Source organism: Leptidea sinapis, chromosome 34 (assembly GCF_905404315.1).
Source record: "Leptidea sinapis chromosome 34, ilLepSina1.1, whole genome shotgun sequence".
Classification (NCBI taxonomy): domain Eukaryota; kingdom Metazoa; phylum Arthropoda; class Insecta; order Lepidoptera; family Pieridae; genus Leptidea; species Leptidea sinapis.
Genome location: NC_066298.1, coordinates 6015707 through 6031029, shown reverse-complemented (window position 1 = coordinate 6031029; position 15323 = coordinate 6015707). Strand labels below are relative to the sequence as shown.

The 15323-nt window shown below is 38.6% G+C and overlaps 1 protein-coding gene across 1 annotated transcript in view; it reads left to right on the top strand.

The window, feature by feature from the left end:
* The window catches only part of LOC126974915 (syntaxin-binding protein 5), a 230424-nt gene extending 215503 nt beyond the window's left edge, over positions 1–14921 (top strand). The window contains exons 6-16 of the mRNA XM_050822654.1: positions 1130–1346; positions 2438–2513; positions 3183–3337; positions 4157–4320; positions 4507–4637; positions 5929–6008; positions 6511–6695; positions 8437–8547; positions 10636–10784; positions 12850–13003; positions 13823–14921. Of these exons, the coding sequence (XP_050678611.1) occupies positions 1130–1346; positions 2438–2513; positions 3183–3337; positions 4157–4320; positions 4507–4637; positions 5929–6008; positions 6511–6695; positions 8437–8547; positions 10636–10784; positions 12850–13003; positions 13823–14650 (2250 nt within the window). The 3' untranslated portion in view covers positions 14651–14921. The remainder of the gene's footprint in view (positions 1–1129; positions 1347–2437; positions 2514–3182; positions 3338–4156; positions 4321–4506; positions 4638–5928; positions 6009–6510; positions 6696–8436; positions 8548–10635; positions 10785–12849; positions 13004–13822) is intronic.
* The last annotated feature ends 402 nt before the right edge of the window (positions 14922–15323 follow it).

The window sequence follows — 15323 nt, the reverse complement described above, 5'->3', positions numbered from 1 at the left end:
ACTTTTTCATCCGCGTCAGTATTCGAACTTCATATCAAAAATTACTCTTTTACTTGACGGCCAACCATAGAACAATGAGATCTTATAAGCGGATAAGAACTCCTGTACAGTACAGAGGGAAAGAAACCTTCTTAAGATCGGGCAAAATTGTTACCTATTTTGGTAGAGCTGTCACAAAAAGTTAGGAAAAATTTATTAAAACAAAAACTAAGGGATGAGACGAGCAGGACCTTCAGCTGATGGTAATTGATACGCCCCGCCCATTTCAATGCAGTGCTGCTGGATTATCGGAATACCCAACAATTCTAAGCGACACTACAATAATTGCGCTCGTCACCTTGAGACATAAGATGTTAAGTCTCATTTGCCCAAATTTCAAGCAAACCAGATTGGTTTGGTTTGTAATTATTTTTGAGATGTTTGAATTCTGTGCGGCATCACAACTGTTCTTGTCGCTTAAAGACATAAGATGGAAGTCTCATTTATCCAGTAACTTGACTAACAACGGCGCCCCTCAAACCAGAACACAGTGATGCTTGTATGTTATTTCACGGCAGACAACGACGCGGCTGTGGGCCCCACCTGTGCAAAGAAGCCTCTCACAAGTTAATCTTTTCCATTTGATCAAACATTTTTACCGAGGGTTCTGAATTAGATACAGATAATATTCTTCCAAGCTTCCTGTAGCTACCGTTTAGCTACATTTCCGTTACGATTTTTCCACCACTATTCACTATGCCCGCCCATTTCGCGGTAGCAAGGACTTTTCTTATTTAACGATCTTTCTGATCGAGATCCCTAGATTCATATTTATCTGCATGGGCTTTAACATTCCCCGCAAATACTTTAAAGTTGAGTGTTAGTCTCGCTTTTGGACGTGGATCAGGACAAGGAGATATAAAAACGCATTGGTGTCTAATTATATCAACGATCTTTATATGAATGGCAATCCTATAGACTATCACCCTTATTCATAATAGTCTGCTAACTTAAACTATTGCTAATTCTCACTCTGTCTTTTTCTATTGACCTAAGTCAGAATGAGAAAAAAACTCCTTAGCGGCTGTTTAAAGTTAGCGGACCATTATGAATAAGGGGGTAATAATATAGGAATAATGTGCTGTTCCAGCTGCTGATCGCGTACGAGAGCGGGCTGGTGGTGGTTTGGGACCTGCGCGCGAGGCTGGCGGAGTGGCGTGGTTGTGTGGGGTCGGGGGGGCCAGGCGACGCGGTACGAGCCGCCGCCTGGCACCACGACGGCAAGCTGATGACTGCGCACGCGGACGGCGCACTCGCCACCTGGAGCACACGCTCGACGCGCCCCTGCTCGCTGTCCTACCCGCACGGTGAGTCACCAGCTACGTTCACCTTACGAGTTCTGTGGTCATCTTGTGGCGGAGCTAACTCTGCGAATCGTATTCGAGACTACGTATGACTCGCGCGTGTTGGTTTATTGGGCCCCTCTTAATGTAATTCAGCGTCACTGCCCCTGTTTCTCTCCATGTCTAGCCCAATGTGATAAGGGCCCGTAGTTGCAGCAGCAGACCGTTCTAGGATTGAACTTGCTGCAGATTTCGACAGTCCAATGTCCGTTTAGTAGAGTACAGGATGATTTTGCTGGTATAGGTCTCTACCTCTCACTGCTACCTTTACGATACGCATGTATCTTTTTTATTCATTTCTAATCGACTGGTTAGGTAAGTCATAGTACTAAGTTACTGTCATCGTGTGCTCCTTTGATATATTTGTTTAAGGAGGCTCATTCCATAGTTTGTTCGTATTTGGACGAAAGTTCTTTGAATTACCTTAATTATCACTATTGCTCTATAGCAATACTAGACGTATTTTAAATGTTTACTGTACAGTCTTCTTTATCGTTTATTCATGGCTAATCCTCTTAAGCTTACTAAGACTTACTTCTTCACGAATTATTACAAGTAGGTGGTTCCTGGAGAGAGAAGGAATGTAGTTCACACGGCTCCTTTGTATACAATGTTGAGCAGTACTTTGATTTTTTATATTATTTAATTATTTAAAATTATTATTTAATTGTTTTAGTTAGCAACGTCTAGATTCTTAGTGTCGCCATTATTAACCTTTTTTTAGATACTTATTATTAAGTTGAATTTTCAGTAAATATAAGAGAATTAAAAATTGATATTTTTTCGATTTTAGATATTTTTCGTTAATATTAGCTGTTAGTAGTAGCTGCGATAGATTATTAGGTATAGTTGGGTAGAATCTAAATTCAAATATTTTATTCAAAATAGGATATAGTATCACTTATTGAGAGTCAAAAAATACCACCCATTAGGTAAAGTATGCCTTAGATCTGAAGAAGGTATGAAACTCAGCGGGCTTTTTTGTAAAATTAAAGTTACACTATTAAATCGCAATTCTATGCAAAAACTTACGAAAAATATCTCATTATTTACAGCAAAAACCAATAAAGATGGCAAACTTGAACCTTGCAAACCCATACAAAGGCTAGACTGGAAAACTTGTAGAACAGGGTATGTATATATTTAGCAAATCATATTTTATTCAAATGACAGCGATTTTATCACATGACAATCTTAGACTGGTCAATTATTAAGCGTCAATATATTTTAGTCTCAGCGCGAATTCTATCTGATACTCACACTGACCTCTACTAAGTATATTCCACTGGACTGGCGGCTGTCAAAGTGCTTTTGTGCCTGTTTGATATTTGCCATTTTGGCGCTGTTGGCCATGTAGCGAGAGTCTGCGGTACTAAAACTAGTGATGAGAACCTCAGCAAACATCGATAGATGGTGGCAAAGTATTTACAAAAAAAAATGTGTACTTTTATAACGTTGATTCTTGAAGTATAAATAACACGGACAATAACGAACGAAATTAATTCATAATGCAAAAATACATCAGAGTATTATATGTATTATACGTCAAAATTAGTTCTCTGGACGCTCGCGAGTGGCGCTTCAAATAGGCACAAAAAATTTGATGTCAAACATATGGAACAGCCTATCCAGTGGAATTTATACAGGTCAGTGGATACTCATAATTAGACCATGATGGTTTGAAGTTCCAAAAGCAGTGGCTAAAATTCATGCTCACATTATTTTGCATTTGCTATATTATAAACCAATGGATTGTTTATTGATCCTAATATTTTGTCGCTGAACGTGGTCTGCTCGCAGGGAGAGCCTGGTGATATTCTCTGGCGGGCTGGCGGGCGACACGGCGGGCCGCTCGCACTCCATCACCGTGCTCAACGGCAAGAGTACCACCGTGCTGGAGATGGAGCACGCCGTGCTGGACTTCGTCACGCTGTGCGAGAGCCCGCACGCCGCCGGTACGTCCCACGGTTACTGAAGTGCGACCATATAAAACTCCGTAGCTAATGAAATTACTGGGCAAATGAGACTTAACATCTTATGTCTCAAGGTGACGAGCGCAACTGTTGTGCCGCTCAGAATTTTTGGGTTTTTCAAAAATCCTGGGCGGCAACTGCATTGTAATGGGCATGGCGTATCAATCACCATCAGCTGAACGTCCTGCTCGTCTCGTCCCTTATTTTCATAAAAAAAAACAGGCGGTTAACGGTTCCTTACCAAGTATCTACCTCTCTACAGAACATGCCCATAGCCATGATCAATTACAATGGAGAATATCACTAAGTCAGTCAGATCTATAGGGATCAGGACTATAGTCCCTTTTGAGAATAAGCCCCGATTGCCCAAAAGGTACTACAGGTACCTATAAAAACAGACAAACAACCGATGCTAATAATTTAAATACACCACTTCATTTTTCGTATTTCGACACCCGAGTCATAAATATTGTTTAAAAGTGCGTGAGCGTCGAGTGAACTAAGTTTTATTTCAATAAATTCAAGCATGTAGTTTTGTAGTTTCTATATTTTTTAATATGACGCGAAACGCCCGTTCAGAGGCGAAACTAGAAAAAGCAGATGCGATGATGATGGTAGCATGCTAGCAAGGTACAAATCGAAATTTGATGATATTGTTTAGAGTCGGCAAAATAGGCGAGAGTTTGAACTTTCATCCGTGAACAACAACAGTTATACAAAGGAAAATAATTAAACAATTTAACAATGTAAATGCACGTGTTAGAGTTTGTCCCACTAACTAGATGGTATTGACGGTTTCAGACTACCAGGAGCCGTATGCCATCGTGGTACTCCTGCAGCACGACCTGGTGGTGATCGACCTGCAGAGCCCTGGCTACCCCTGCTTCGAGAATCCCTACCCCATGGACATTCACGAGTCGCCCGTCACCTGCTGCTCATACTTCGCTGACTGTCCCTCCGACTTGGTGACTATATCTTGAATTAAAACGAACCAATAAAGCTAATTTAAATTATCATAAATAAATTAATAAGTATCTATATTCAATTTGAAGTAAAGGATTTTAGAACATGTCGTATACATATGGGTTATTGTTGAATTACTTCGTACAGTGTTATAACAGGGTGCTAATAGTGAAGGTGGCGTGTTGCAGATCCCGGCATTCTACTCAGTGGGGCGGCAGGGCCACAAGAAGACGGCGGGCTTCAGCGAGAAGCTGTGGCCCATCGACGGCGGTGCGTGGGCACCCGCCTCCTGCTCCTACAGCGAGATCATCCTCACCGGGTAACCAGCGGCCCATAGCTACCCTCTTGATATCTCCACCACACGCCACTCTTGACGCCTTCCCTCGGCATTGCGTATTGACGTCATTTCATTATGTGTCTTCCACCGCAACTAGGTATTACGGGGAGTGTTGCGAAGTAAACACCAAATTCAAATTGAAGTATTATATTCAAAATCACTTTTTGAACGTCAAAAAACTACCACCCATTCAAAAAAGACTCGACGAGAAGAACTCGGCGGGATTTGTTTTATTTTTTAATAAAAATATGGATAACAATGTGATATCGTACAACAAACATTGCAGCATGAGGATGTTCGCTTCATTCCCAGTCTTTTTATCATTCAGAAAATTATTTATGCTATAGTAACCTTTCCCACCTAAACGTTTGTTAACAATTCTTTTAAATTTCGTATCACATTTGTTTTGTACATTTTCTGGGATCATATTGTAAAAGCATATACATCGCCCAATAAAATACTTACTAACTTGACTTATCCGAGTATTAGGCATAACAAGTTTATGTTTGTTCGTGTTAACATTATGATTGTCACAGTTTCTAGCAAATTCCTCAATAACCTAATTGATGCAAGTATTCTTAATTTTTGTAAATGATCCTTTCACAGTATTGCTAAAAGGTAATGCACCCGATATAACACTATCTTTGTTTTGCAGAAGAGAGCTATTGAGCTATTTATCTAAGGTCTAAGAAAATTTTTAAAGAATAACTTGAGGAAGAAACAAATTTACTGGCCTTACAAAAGACACAAAATTTACCAGAACTTTCGATGAATCATAATATATATGACTCGAAAGCAAATTTTGTATTAAAAATATTTTTGAATTTTAAAAACTATTTGACCCTAAACCTAAAATCTATATTAATAACAGGAGTGCATTTAAAAATTAAGCCGCTTAAACTGAAAAAATATTTACATTGCCGCCTATTGACCAATAATACTTTAAACAACTGGAGTAAACGCAGAAATGTATAGATATGGCAGTCGAACCTTATTATGGTGCCATTAGTGGCATGTGCCATATTTCGGCCATGTTTTTGTATGACGTGAATTATAAAAATATTTATGAATTTGAAAAACTATTTGACCTGGAACCTAAAATATATTTTGATAACAGGAGTACATTGAAAAATTAAGAATTGTTTCTGTATGTTATTTTTGAGATTTTACTACAGGTTCATTTCTTTTTTAATATATCAATATGTTTGTCCTAAAAAATGGTAGAGATAGCTATATATTTATTAAAATTGTTTGATTATTTTTACTCTTACAGACACACAGATGGCAGTGTCAAGTTTTGGGATGCAAGCGCTGGGTCGCTTCAAGTTCTGTACAAGTTGAAATGTTCAAAAGGTGGGATTTATTCAGATAGCATTTTAAAATGGAGTAAACTTAATGATTATTATATCGGCATGTTTTTCGTCCATACATCGAGCAAATTCAGTTCAGTTCTGACTTGAAGGCCAAATTTGCCTCTAAAAAGCTTAAATTACTCTCCGCCTATTTCACGGTGAGTTCTCAGAGGAGTTGAGCTGATTAATACCAGCAGCTGATTTCCACCACCTGGTACACCACACTATTATATTATGCCAAAATATATGGACATTAAATTGCGGCCTCTCTTGCATCTAGTAATAATTGTAAATTATCAACACCGATAGTGATCTTGTAGAATGTAGGTTTTTTTTGATGGTTCATGTGCCAATGTCTGTTGATTTTTTATTACTTTGGGTAGTGGATCCCGAATACTTGGGATCGTAATCTTCATTGTATAAGTTGAATATGCTGCATGCTCTAGTAGTACTCTGGTGCAAGCTTGCAAGGCAATGGTTGAGTTATATGAATGGTTGCACAGTGTTCGAGCGACGAGGTAGCGCCGGTTCGGGCAGCGGCTCCGTGTCGGGCGGAGACGAGGAGAGTCCCCTGAGCGTGCAGGCCATGGCTCTCTGTGCGGAGTCGAGGAGACTGGCCGTGGCACTGCCGCACGGCCACGTGCTGCTGTTCAAGTTCAGGAAGCAGGAGAGCACGGCGGAGACTCATGTCAGTATACTGGGTGTATAGAGCATGGACAAACCGATCTGATTTAATACACGTTCACAAAAATCGTCACCTTTTTGCTCCTAATAGTATTTTTCATTATTAGTACTAGAAATAAGGGATTTCTTGTAACTAATTCTAGTAGGCTAAATATATATATACCTACACTTTTATAATAAAGTCCCAGCCACTGTTCAGGCATTATCTATAAATAAATTTAAATGTTTTATTAAAAAATGGCTCTGTCGTAAATCCTACTACTCCACAGCTGCATATCTAAGTGATCGGACAATCTGGGACTAGATTATGATATTGATGTATGATATTGTATATTTTTATTAAAAAGAGCGCAAAAAAAGGATGCTGGGACAGTTTCTTGCGCCGCTTCCTCTTTCTCAGAGCGCCATTTGTTTCCGAAGTGGAAGTAGTATCTAGTATATTAGAAATGACATCAAAAATAATTCTAAAGGAATCAATTTTGAGAAAATGAATGCCTTTTATGCCTTTTACAAAATATATCTGGTATTCTGAGATACACAGGGCGCACTATATTATATAGTATGAGTGAGCGTGATGAGTGAGTGTTGTGACGTCATATTATCACGTATTTATTTTGTCCTTGATACAATTCACGGAAAGGCAAAATCAAGATTACATATATAAAATTTAAGAATGTATCTCTTTGATTGTGTAATACGATTTATTTTATTTGTCTTTTGTTTTGACATCACTTTATATATATTGTAACTTAAATAATTTCTTAAAAGATGAAGCTTTAAATGTTGATTTAAAGGAGTGGCAATGAGTTTGTTGCCACTTCTTCTCATATATATCTCAATCTTTTCCGTAGTGGCGGTAGATACAAAAAAGAAAAGACATCTTTTGACATTCATAAGTGTCTTTTCCTTGACCTACATGAATACAGTGATTTTGATTTGATTCGACCGTGGTTTTAGTTCATAAAAATTTTCAGAGTATGAATGATTTTCTACGGTTTTAAGTATAAATTGATCGTCAGAAGAGCTTTCCTCGACTACAAACTGCTTTAAGCGATGAAGCGCCGTGAATTACGACTTTTTATAACTGGACTGCAGAATTCTAATTCGGTCGGACGAACTTCGTAATGGTCGTACATCCACCACCGTGAATAACAAAAACTATAGATATAAATAACACGAACATAATCAGTTCAGAAAACATAATGTTTAGTCTAATTTATATCAATAAAAACTTTATATAAAAAATTCTAAATAAACTAGTAATTGATTGTCTGAATGTACGTGGAGGATCATAGACATTTCATTTAGACATATTGTCTAGAATCTAGATCCTGTTCTTCTCTAACATGTCGGTATTTGTGTTGGCTCACAATTATCATATTGGATCACAATCTCTAATGTTAATTATTTAATTCGAGTGTGTTTTCTATAATACAATATTTAATTTGGATAATATTAATAACTTATAGTTCACGGATAGCAACAAAATGGCTGAGTTACCATAACTAAATTCAAAAAACGCTCTACAACCGCGCAATTAACACAATAAACAAAAAATCAAACGACTTAATATTCTCCCCTTTTTTGATAGGAAGTTACAAAAAATATACATTTATTACAACATTTTGGAATTGGTGGTACCTGAAACCATACTATATACACTGTTAACACTTTCTATTAGATATGATGAATTATTGTAAACAGTTATATTTGGTTGGACTTTATGGGATATCGTTATGTCACAGGTATTGGAAGTACCAATAATAGCTGACAACGTTCTGGAGGAAGAAAGCTCACCGGACGCGGAGGGCGGAGGGGCCGCCTCGCTCAGAGGGACCGACACGGAGAACAAGCGGGTCAGTACTCAGAGCTGGTCGCGGCATCAGATAGTAACCAATGGGAGGCTCCTTTGCACAGGATGCCGGCTAGATTATGGGTACCACATCGGCGCCTATTTACTGTGTTTCGGTCTGAAGGGCTAGTGAAATTACTGGGCAAATGAGACTTAACATCTTATGTCTCAAGGTGACAAGCGCAATTGTAGTACAGCTCAGTAGTTTTGGGTCTTTCGATAATCCGGCGGCATAGAGTGGCACTGCATTGTAATGGGCAGGGCGTATTACTGACCATCAGCTGAATGCCTTACTCGTTCTCGTCCCTTGTTTTCATAAAAAAATATCATAAAACATAAAGTAATGAATGTGCACGCGTGTAAAGTCGAGTTACTTTCGAGATTTCTATTTGTATCATCTGCTCACCTTTTGACACATGCAGTTACACAACAACTATATAAGAACATAAGATTACCCGAACAGGCACGTTATTAATCATATATTTTATTTCATTTCGTTATATAGGTGTTTATTTTGTATTTTACGCAGTGTGGATAGTAGAAAAATTGACGGGCATTTGTTTGGTTCCCTAATAATGCGTGTCGATGACGTCACTACTCCGAACTCCCATACGGGCTGCTGCTAATGTTCTCATCGCTTCTGTTCCTGTCATGCAAGAGAGCAAGTGCTTAAGTAATCCCGACATACAGTACTCGCTGGTTGGCTTATACATAAATAAAATAAAAAAGTTAAGCAATCAGAAGTTATACCCCGTATTACGTCAGCCTTATACAATTATTGTGCCAAAAATCGACCATGTGGGAATTACTTACTTATATTTAAAAAAATGTTTAGGTTTGAAAGAGCATATCTAAAGTCAATGTCCTAAAATGCCATTATTAGGGCTGAGCAGGCTGTCATCTGTAAAGTGGATCCTGTAGATGGCGCCACGATTGAGTCTCATCGCGTGGTGAGTAACGGTACTAATTTCACATCGTCGGGCCTTGTTGTCACAAATATTACAAAACTTAGAGTTGGTTTTAATCATACTAAAGATCGATTAGAGGCATCATCCAAAGTACTACAAAGTACTCCAAACAAATACACAATAGACGTGAACAATCGTTTACAGCAGATGTTAAATTAAAAAGTAGAAAAAAATTACAAAAAGGCAGAGGTACCTACTTGATGTCATTTGATATAAAAACTTTATTGACAGATATTGGTAAAAGTAGTCATCTTGAAAAATATCTTAAAAGGCAGCCTACACTTTTTTACATTAAAATACATTTGTTTATGAGCTATTCCTAATTTAAACTTATTGAAAATTAATGTCTAGTTTTGAGTTTGGTTTTCTATTAAAGCGTGTTATTTTTATTGGCCTTAAAAGTCAAGTGACATGTCCAGTGCCCATCTCATTTCAATGCAGTGATTATAGAACCCAATCATTATTGCATTTGTCACTTTAAGACATAAGTTTTCAGTCTTATAAGCCCGGTGTTTTCAATAGCTTATGTACTAATAACTGTTTGAAGTCAGAACAAGACTCCGTTATAGTCCCGATACATAAGTTCGTTGCCCTTTTTTTTAATGAAAAGGAGGACAAACGAGCGTACAGGTCACCTGGCGCTAAGTGATCACCGCCGCCCATATTCTCTTGAAACACCAGAGGAGACACAGGAGCGTTGCCGGCCCTTAAGGAAGGTGTACGTTTTTTTGAAGTCGTATCGTCCCGGAAACGCCGCACAAGGAAGCTCATTCCACAGCTTTGTAGTACGAGGAAGAAAGCTCCTTAAAAACCGCACTGTGGAGGAACGCCATACTCCCAGATAGAGGGGATGATATCGTAATTTGTGGCATGTCATGCGAAGGTGGAATTCGGCGACGGTGATCACTTAGCACCAGGTTACCCGTACGCTCGTTTGTTCCCCTTTTCCAAAAAAAAAACAGCTCTTTGAAACACTCCCCCTTATAGATGTGGTAGAAGATACAATGAATAGAAATCTGTCTATGTATATGCGACGTCTCTACGCAACACCGGGTGTGTAGTACCTGTTTGCTGCAGCGATGAACACTGAGTTAATAATTCAATACCGTGATTGTGCGTGTCAGTGTTGGCGGACGGGCAGCCTCCGCGTGCGAGGCTCCGCAGGCACAGGCGGGGCGCGGCGTGCAGCAGGCTTCCAGCCGGCTCTGGTGGCGCTGCAGCAGGGGCCGCCACACCCCGTCACCGCGCTCACTATCAACTCCTCCTACGGCCTGTGAGTAGAGCGCCCGTGACTATAGATAGTGCAATTCACGAAGACGCGCCCCACCAATTTTTGGTTGAGTCCAGAGTCGTCACGAAAGATGCTCTACTTTATATTTTTTTTAAATGTCGAGAGAAATTTTCACGTATTTCATTTATGTCTATAATTACCCTTTACATTATAAAAATGGCAATATTATCGTATACTAACTAAAAATATCCACACCTAAAAATAAAAAAAACAGAACCCTTTCCTTTCCGGTAAAAAAATATAAAATTGAAGTAGAGCATCTTTCACTTTGACCATTACAGTCTCTCCTGATTAGTCTATTCATTGTATTGTGCGTGTGTACCGATAACACTCAAAGATTGACGGAAGCTTGCACACATATACTATAAGCGGTTAGGAGCAGTAGTGGGGGGCGTCTTCGTGGATTGCACTATCAGTAAAAGATTTAAGTAAAGTAAAGTATGCATTAATTCATGACATCACAAAACATATATACCTACATAGTAAAATTAACAAATTAAAAATACGACGACATGAAAAGGACACCTACTCAGCACTTTTGGAATTGATTTCCAACACTGATTTTCGGTAGGTACCTACCAAGTTGACCTGTCGATAGCAGCCGTAGACCATTTTGTCTAAATCTGTATAGATCTTAATAGTGACCGTCTAAAAATAGTAGAAAAAGAGAAGAAACTAAAAAGGTTGAATTCGAAAGCGAGTTTTAAAAGAATTAACAGGCGTTAGCTGAATATAAGGAGTGATAATTACATCACATATTGCAACAACATTTGATAAACGACACGAAGCTACAGCAGTTCGTAAAGGTGCTAAGAGATGCTATATATGAGGGGCTAGGAGATGCTATATATGAGGGGCTAGGAGATGCTATATATGAGGGGCTTTATGTGTATTGTGATGGATGGGTTAGGATGGCTATCAACTTGAATGTTTCCCGAAGCGAGTTTCTAGGTGCTATATTATAAATTGCTCTTATAACCCTCTTTTCGAGCACAAAAATACTAAGAACATCGGCAGCATTGTCCCACAATAACAAACCGTATGACATATATCTATGAAAATTGATCAACCGGCTTATTCACATCAGTCAAATGTCTGATCTTTTTAACGGTAACGGAGTTTTAGAATCTAGCATTACCTTAACTTCCGTTTATTTCGATTAGTTGAAATCGAATACAACTGGTTTTTTACTATTTGACAGTAGGTTATTATTTGTAAATCAATTTAATACTTTGAACATAGTATCACTAAGAATTTTGCTATCCATCAGCAAATAAAACTAAATCCGCGAGATTCTCTACCGTAAAAGGAAAATCTTAGACTAAAAAGCGAAATCGGCCAAGGATTGAACCCTGGGGCACGCCTATCTCTACAACGGAGCCTTTTTATTGTATAGCGATAATGTATGCGAACTCTTTACGAGTCTTTTAGTAAGAATTCGTTTTTTTTAAAAATTGTCGCTAAGACCATAAAAAAACTTTAGCTTAAGTAAAAGGGTACTAAAATCCACGCAATCAAAAGCCTTCCAAAGGTCATAGAAAATAGCTCCTGCATCACGGGAGTCCTCCCAAGAGTCAAACACATGTTTAACAAGTGCCATTCGAGCATTCACTTTCCCCTGGTTAAACCAAATTGCGTAGGTTGTTGTAGATTATTTTCCGTAAAGTGTGAATGCAATTGATTTAATACTAGTTTTTCAAAGATTTTAGTAAACAATGGTAGAATTGCTATAGGTAGTTGTTGTTATTTCAATAATTAATATACAGTATAGGTATGTTATTTAAAATGTATTACCATCACCTTGTAAATGCAGCAAGCAATCCAAAGAGTAAATAAATTTTCTTGAATACTTGCCAGCAAATAGAAGTAGAGTTATTTATTTTAAAAATGTACCCTTTTTTTCAAAATTCATTTTCTGCTGACTGACTCCAATATTAATTTGATTTGACATTATGATTATTACTATTACTACTTACACTTAGTACAAAATGTATTTAACGGTTGAAAAGTGTCTTAATATTCGTCATATCCTTTGACTTCGAAAAAGTTTGGCGTGGGGTGGTGAGCGTGGCGTGGTGGTAGTAGATGTGTGGCGTCGCACGGTCGTGGCCGCCCTCCCCCCGCAGGCCCTCTATCTGCCCGACCCGCCGGCTCCCGTGCAACCCGCCAGGCATGACAGACGCTCGCCAGAGCTCGACCAGGTAACACACGCACGCACACATCGCATTCATTTCTGAATTAAAAAAAAACTTTACGAGATCTGATAATTTTGCAGCACTAAGGTATCGAAAAAATGTCATATCACAACAGTCTTATTATTTAGTAAAGTTTCACACAGTAAAAAAAAAATTTGGTGCCTCCTTGGGTATCTTTCTCTACTTAATCTTTAAAAAATATCTTACGGATCACAAACTGTTACGTATAATATTCTACGATACATAATCATAATAATTGTTGATTACATTTCAGATAGTAATTTACTGTAAATTTAGTAATCTCCTATACATAGATGACACAGGCTCATATCGTACACCAATAAAAACATATCAACGATGGTACTTACATTTATTTAATTTGCATTTTTATTATTTTTTTGCAATTCTAAATCTCTACTTTCCAAATTTTCTGGTGTGCTCTGCAAATGTTTTGTTACTTTTGATTGTTTAAGGTTAAGTTACACTATGTGTAGCAGTAGCCGCCACGGAATACCAGCTTGTCGACTAGAGCATGCCAGCCAGAATCACTGATGAATTATCAATAAAAGCTCGTATACACGACAGCCATGCTGCTGCTATGAACCTATCCTCCAAATAGTTCTCCTACAACCAAAGGCTAATTTTAAAAATGCCCCCACACATATTTACCACAAAATTAGTGTAGATCACATTTCCTTAAAGCAATCATTATTTTATTTGACCAGAAATGAGCATCTAAGTAACTTATAAATATACTCGTAAAATAGTGATTGCTTTATCAGCATCAAAAATAATTAATGTATTTTAATTCCATTACACTGATAGTGTGTCGGACGCGACTGCCATCAAAATGTATCTATTCCCCTGTCTCTGAAGCTGGAGGAGGCGCAAGTTTCGCCAGATCCCGCTGAAGAGGCCCTTCCAGATCCCAAACTAGACCACAGACGGAAATCAACATCTTGGAAAACTTTCAACCTAAAACGGCAGCTCTCAAAAGTAGATCTGAAACTGAAAGCTGCCTTTGGCCCCGCGGATAATGACGAAACGAATGAAAGAAGTAACTCACAATTCTATTGCGAAACCGAACGCACGGTAAGTGCTGCGGAATCGAGAAACGAGTCGCCGGATGGTGACGACGGTAAAGAGAAACCAAAGGAAGATAGAAGCCAACTGTCGTCGCCATTACGAGTCTGCTCCGATGTGTTTGAGAGGATGCATCGAGAACTGCACGAGAAAAGATCGTCAGATGTTTACGACAGGATGCATAAGGAACTCCAAGAGAGGTGGCAAGATAAGGAACGAAGTGAACCCTCCCCGGACTTGTCGCCATCCATGTTAAGCGAGGAAGAGAAAGCAGTCCGGCCGGATAACTTGCCGTTATTCGACCAGGACGGGAAACCCACGCGACCTCCGCGTCAGAAAAACAAGAAGAAAGACGAAACGAGAGAGCAGAGATTGCTGTCTGTGCCTAACATCAAATATAGCAAGCAGGAATCGGTGAAGGACTTACGCAGAAAACAGAGTCAGCAGCAAGCGCAGTCGTTCGCCGGGAACCTGATGCGACGTTTCAGTAAGTACCTGCAGTCGCATCACCTGTCACCACTCACTCATCATCACCCGGGGCTCGGTTTAGCTACACTAACTAGACGGTAGGCTAACGGTAGCGACTAGCGGTAGACAGTTATAGTTCTTCACTTGGAATGGTAATGGTTTGGCGAGTTTGATTTACAACTAATATTGTAGATAACAAAACATTCTGTCCATGAAATTTTATGGTAATTTGCTTTGGCAATAGTGTAGGTGTAACAATCGAAATAATCCAAGACTCGTAGAATGCTGGTAAATCATTTATAAAAATTGTTACAATCATTTCATTCGAGTGTATTCCTGGTCACGAATGTTAGGATGTTACCCATATTAATATTTGCTTCATGCTTTTTGTGATATTTGGCTTGTTAATTTTTGTTATTATGTTATTTACTCTTATACATAATTATCGTGTCATTAAATATCTTACAGTAATATTTTATGTATACTATGTATAATATTATGTAAAAGATTTAGATATTTATTATTTGTCTAGTAAATGGTTAGGTAAATTAAATTGTTTTTCTTTCTCAAGGATAAGGAATCGCCCCGTACATGTCATAACTGCATTCGCTGTCTATTTGCAGATTTCGTAGGTAATTGCGTAATCATTCAAATTACTAAATTGTTCATTGGATTCAGTGTGTACATACATGCTCTAGTAGCAGCCGACAGCTTGAATAGACGCTAGTTAGCTTCCTCCATGATACCACTCTGATAAATCAGCAGCGCCAACTCC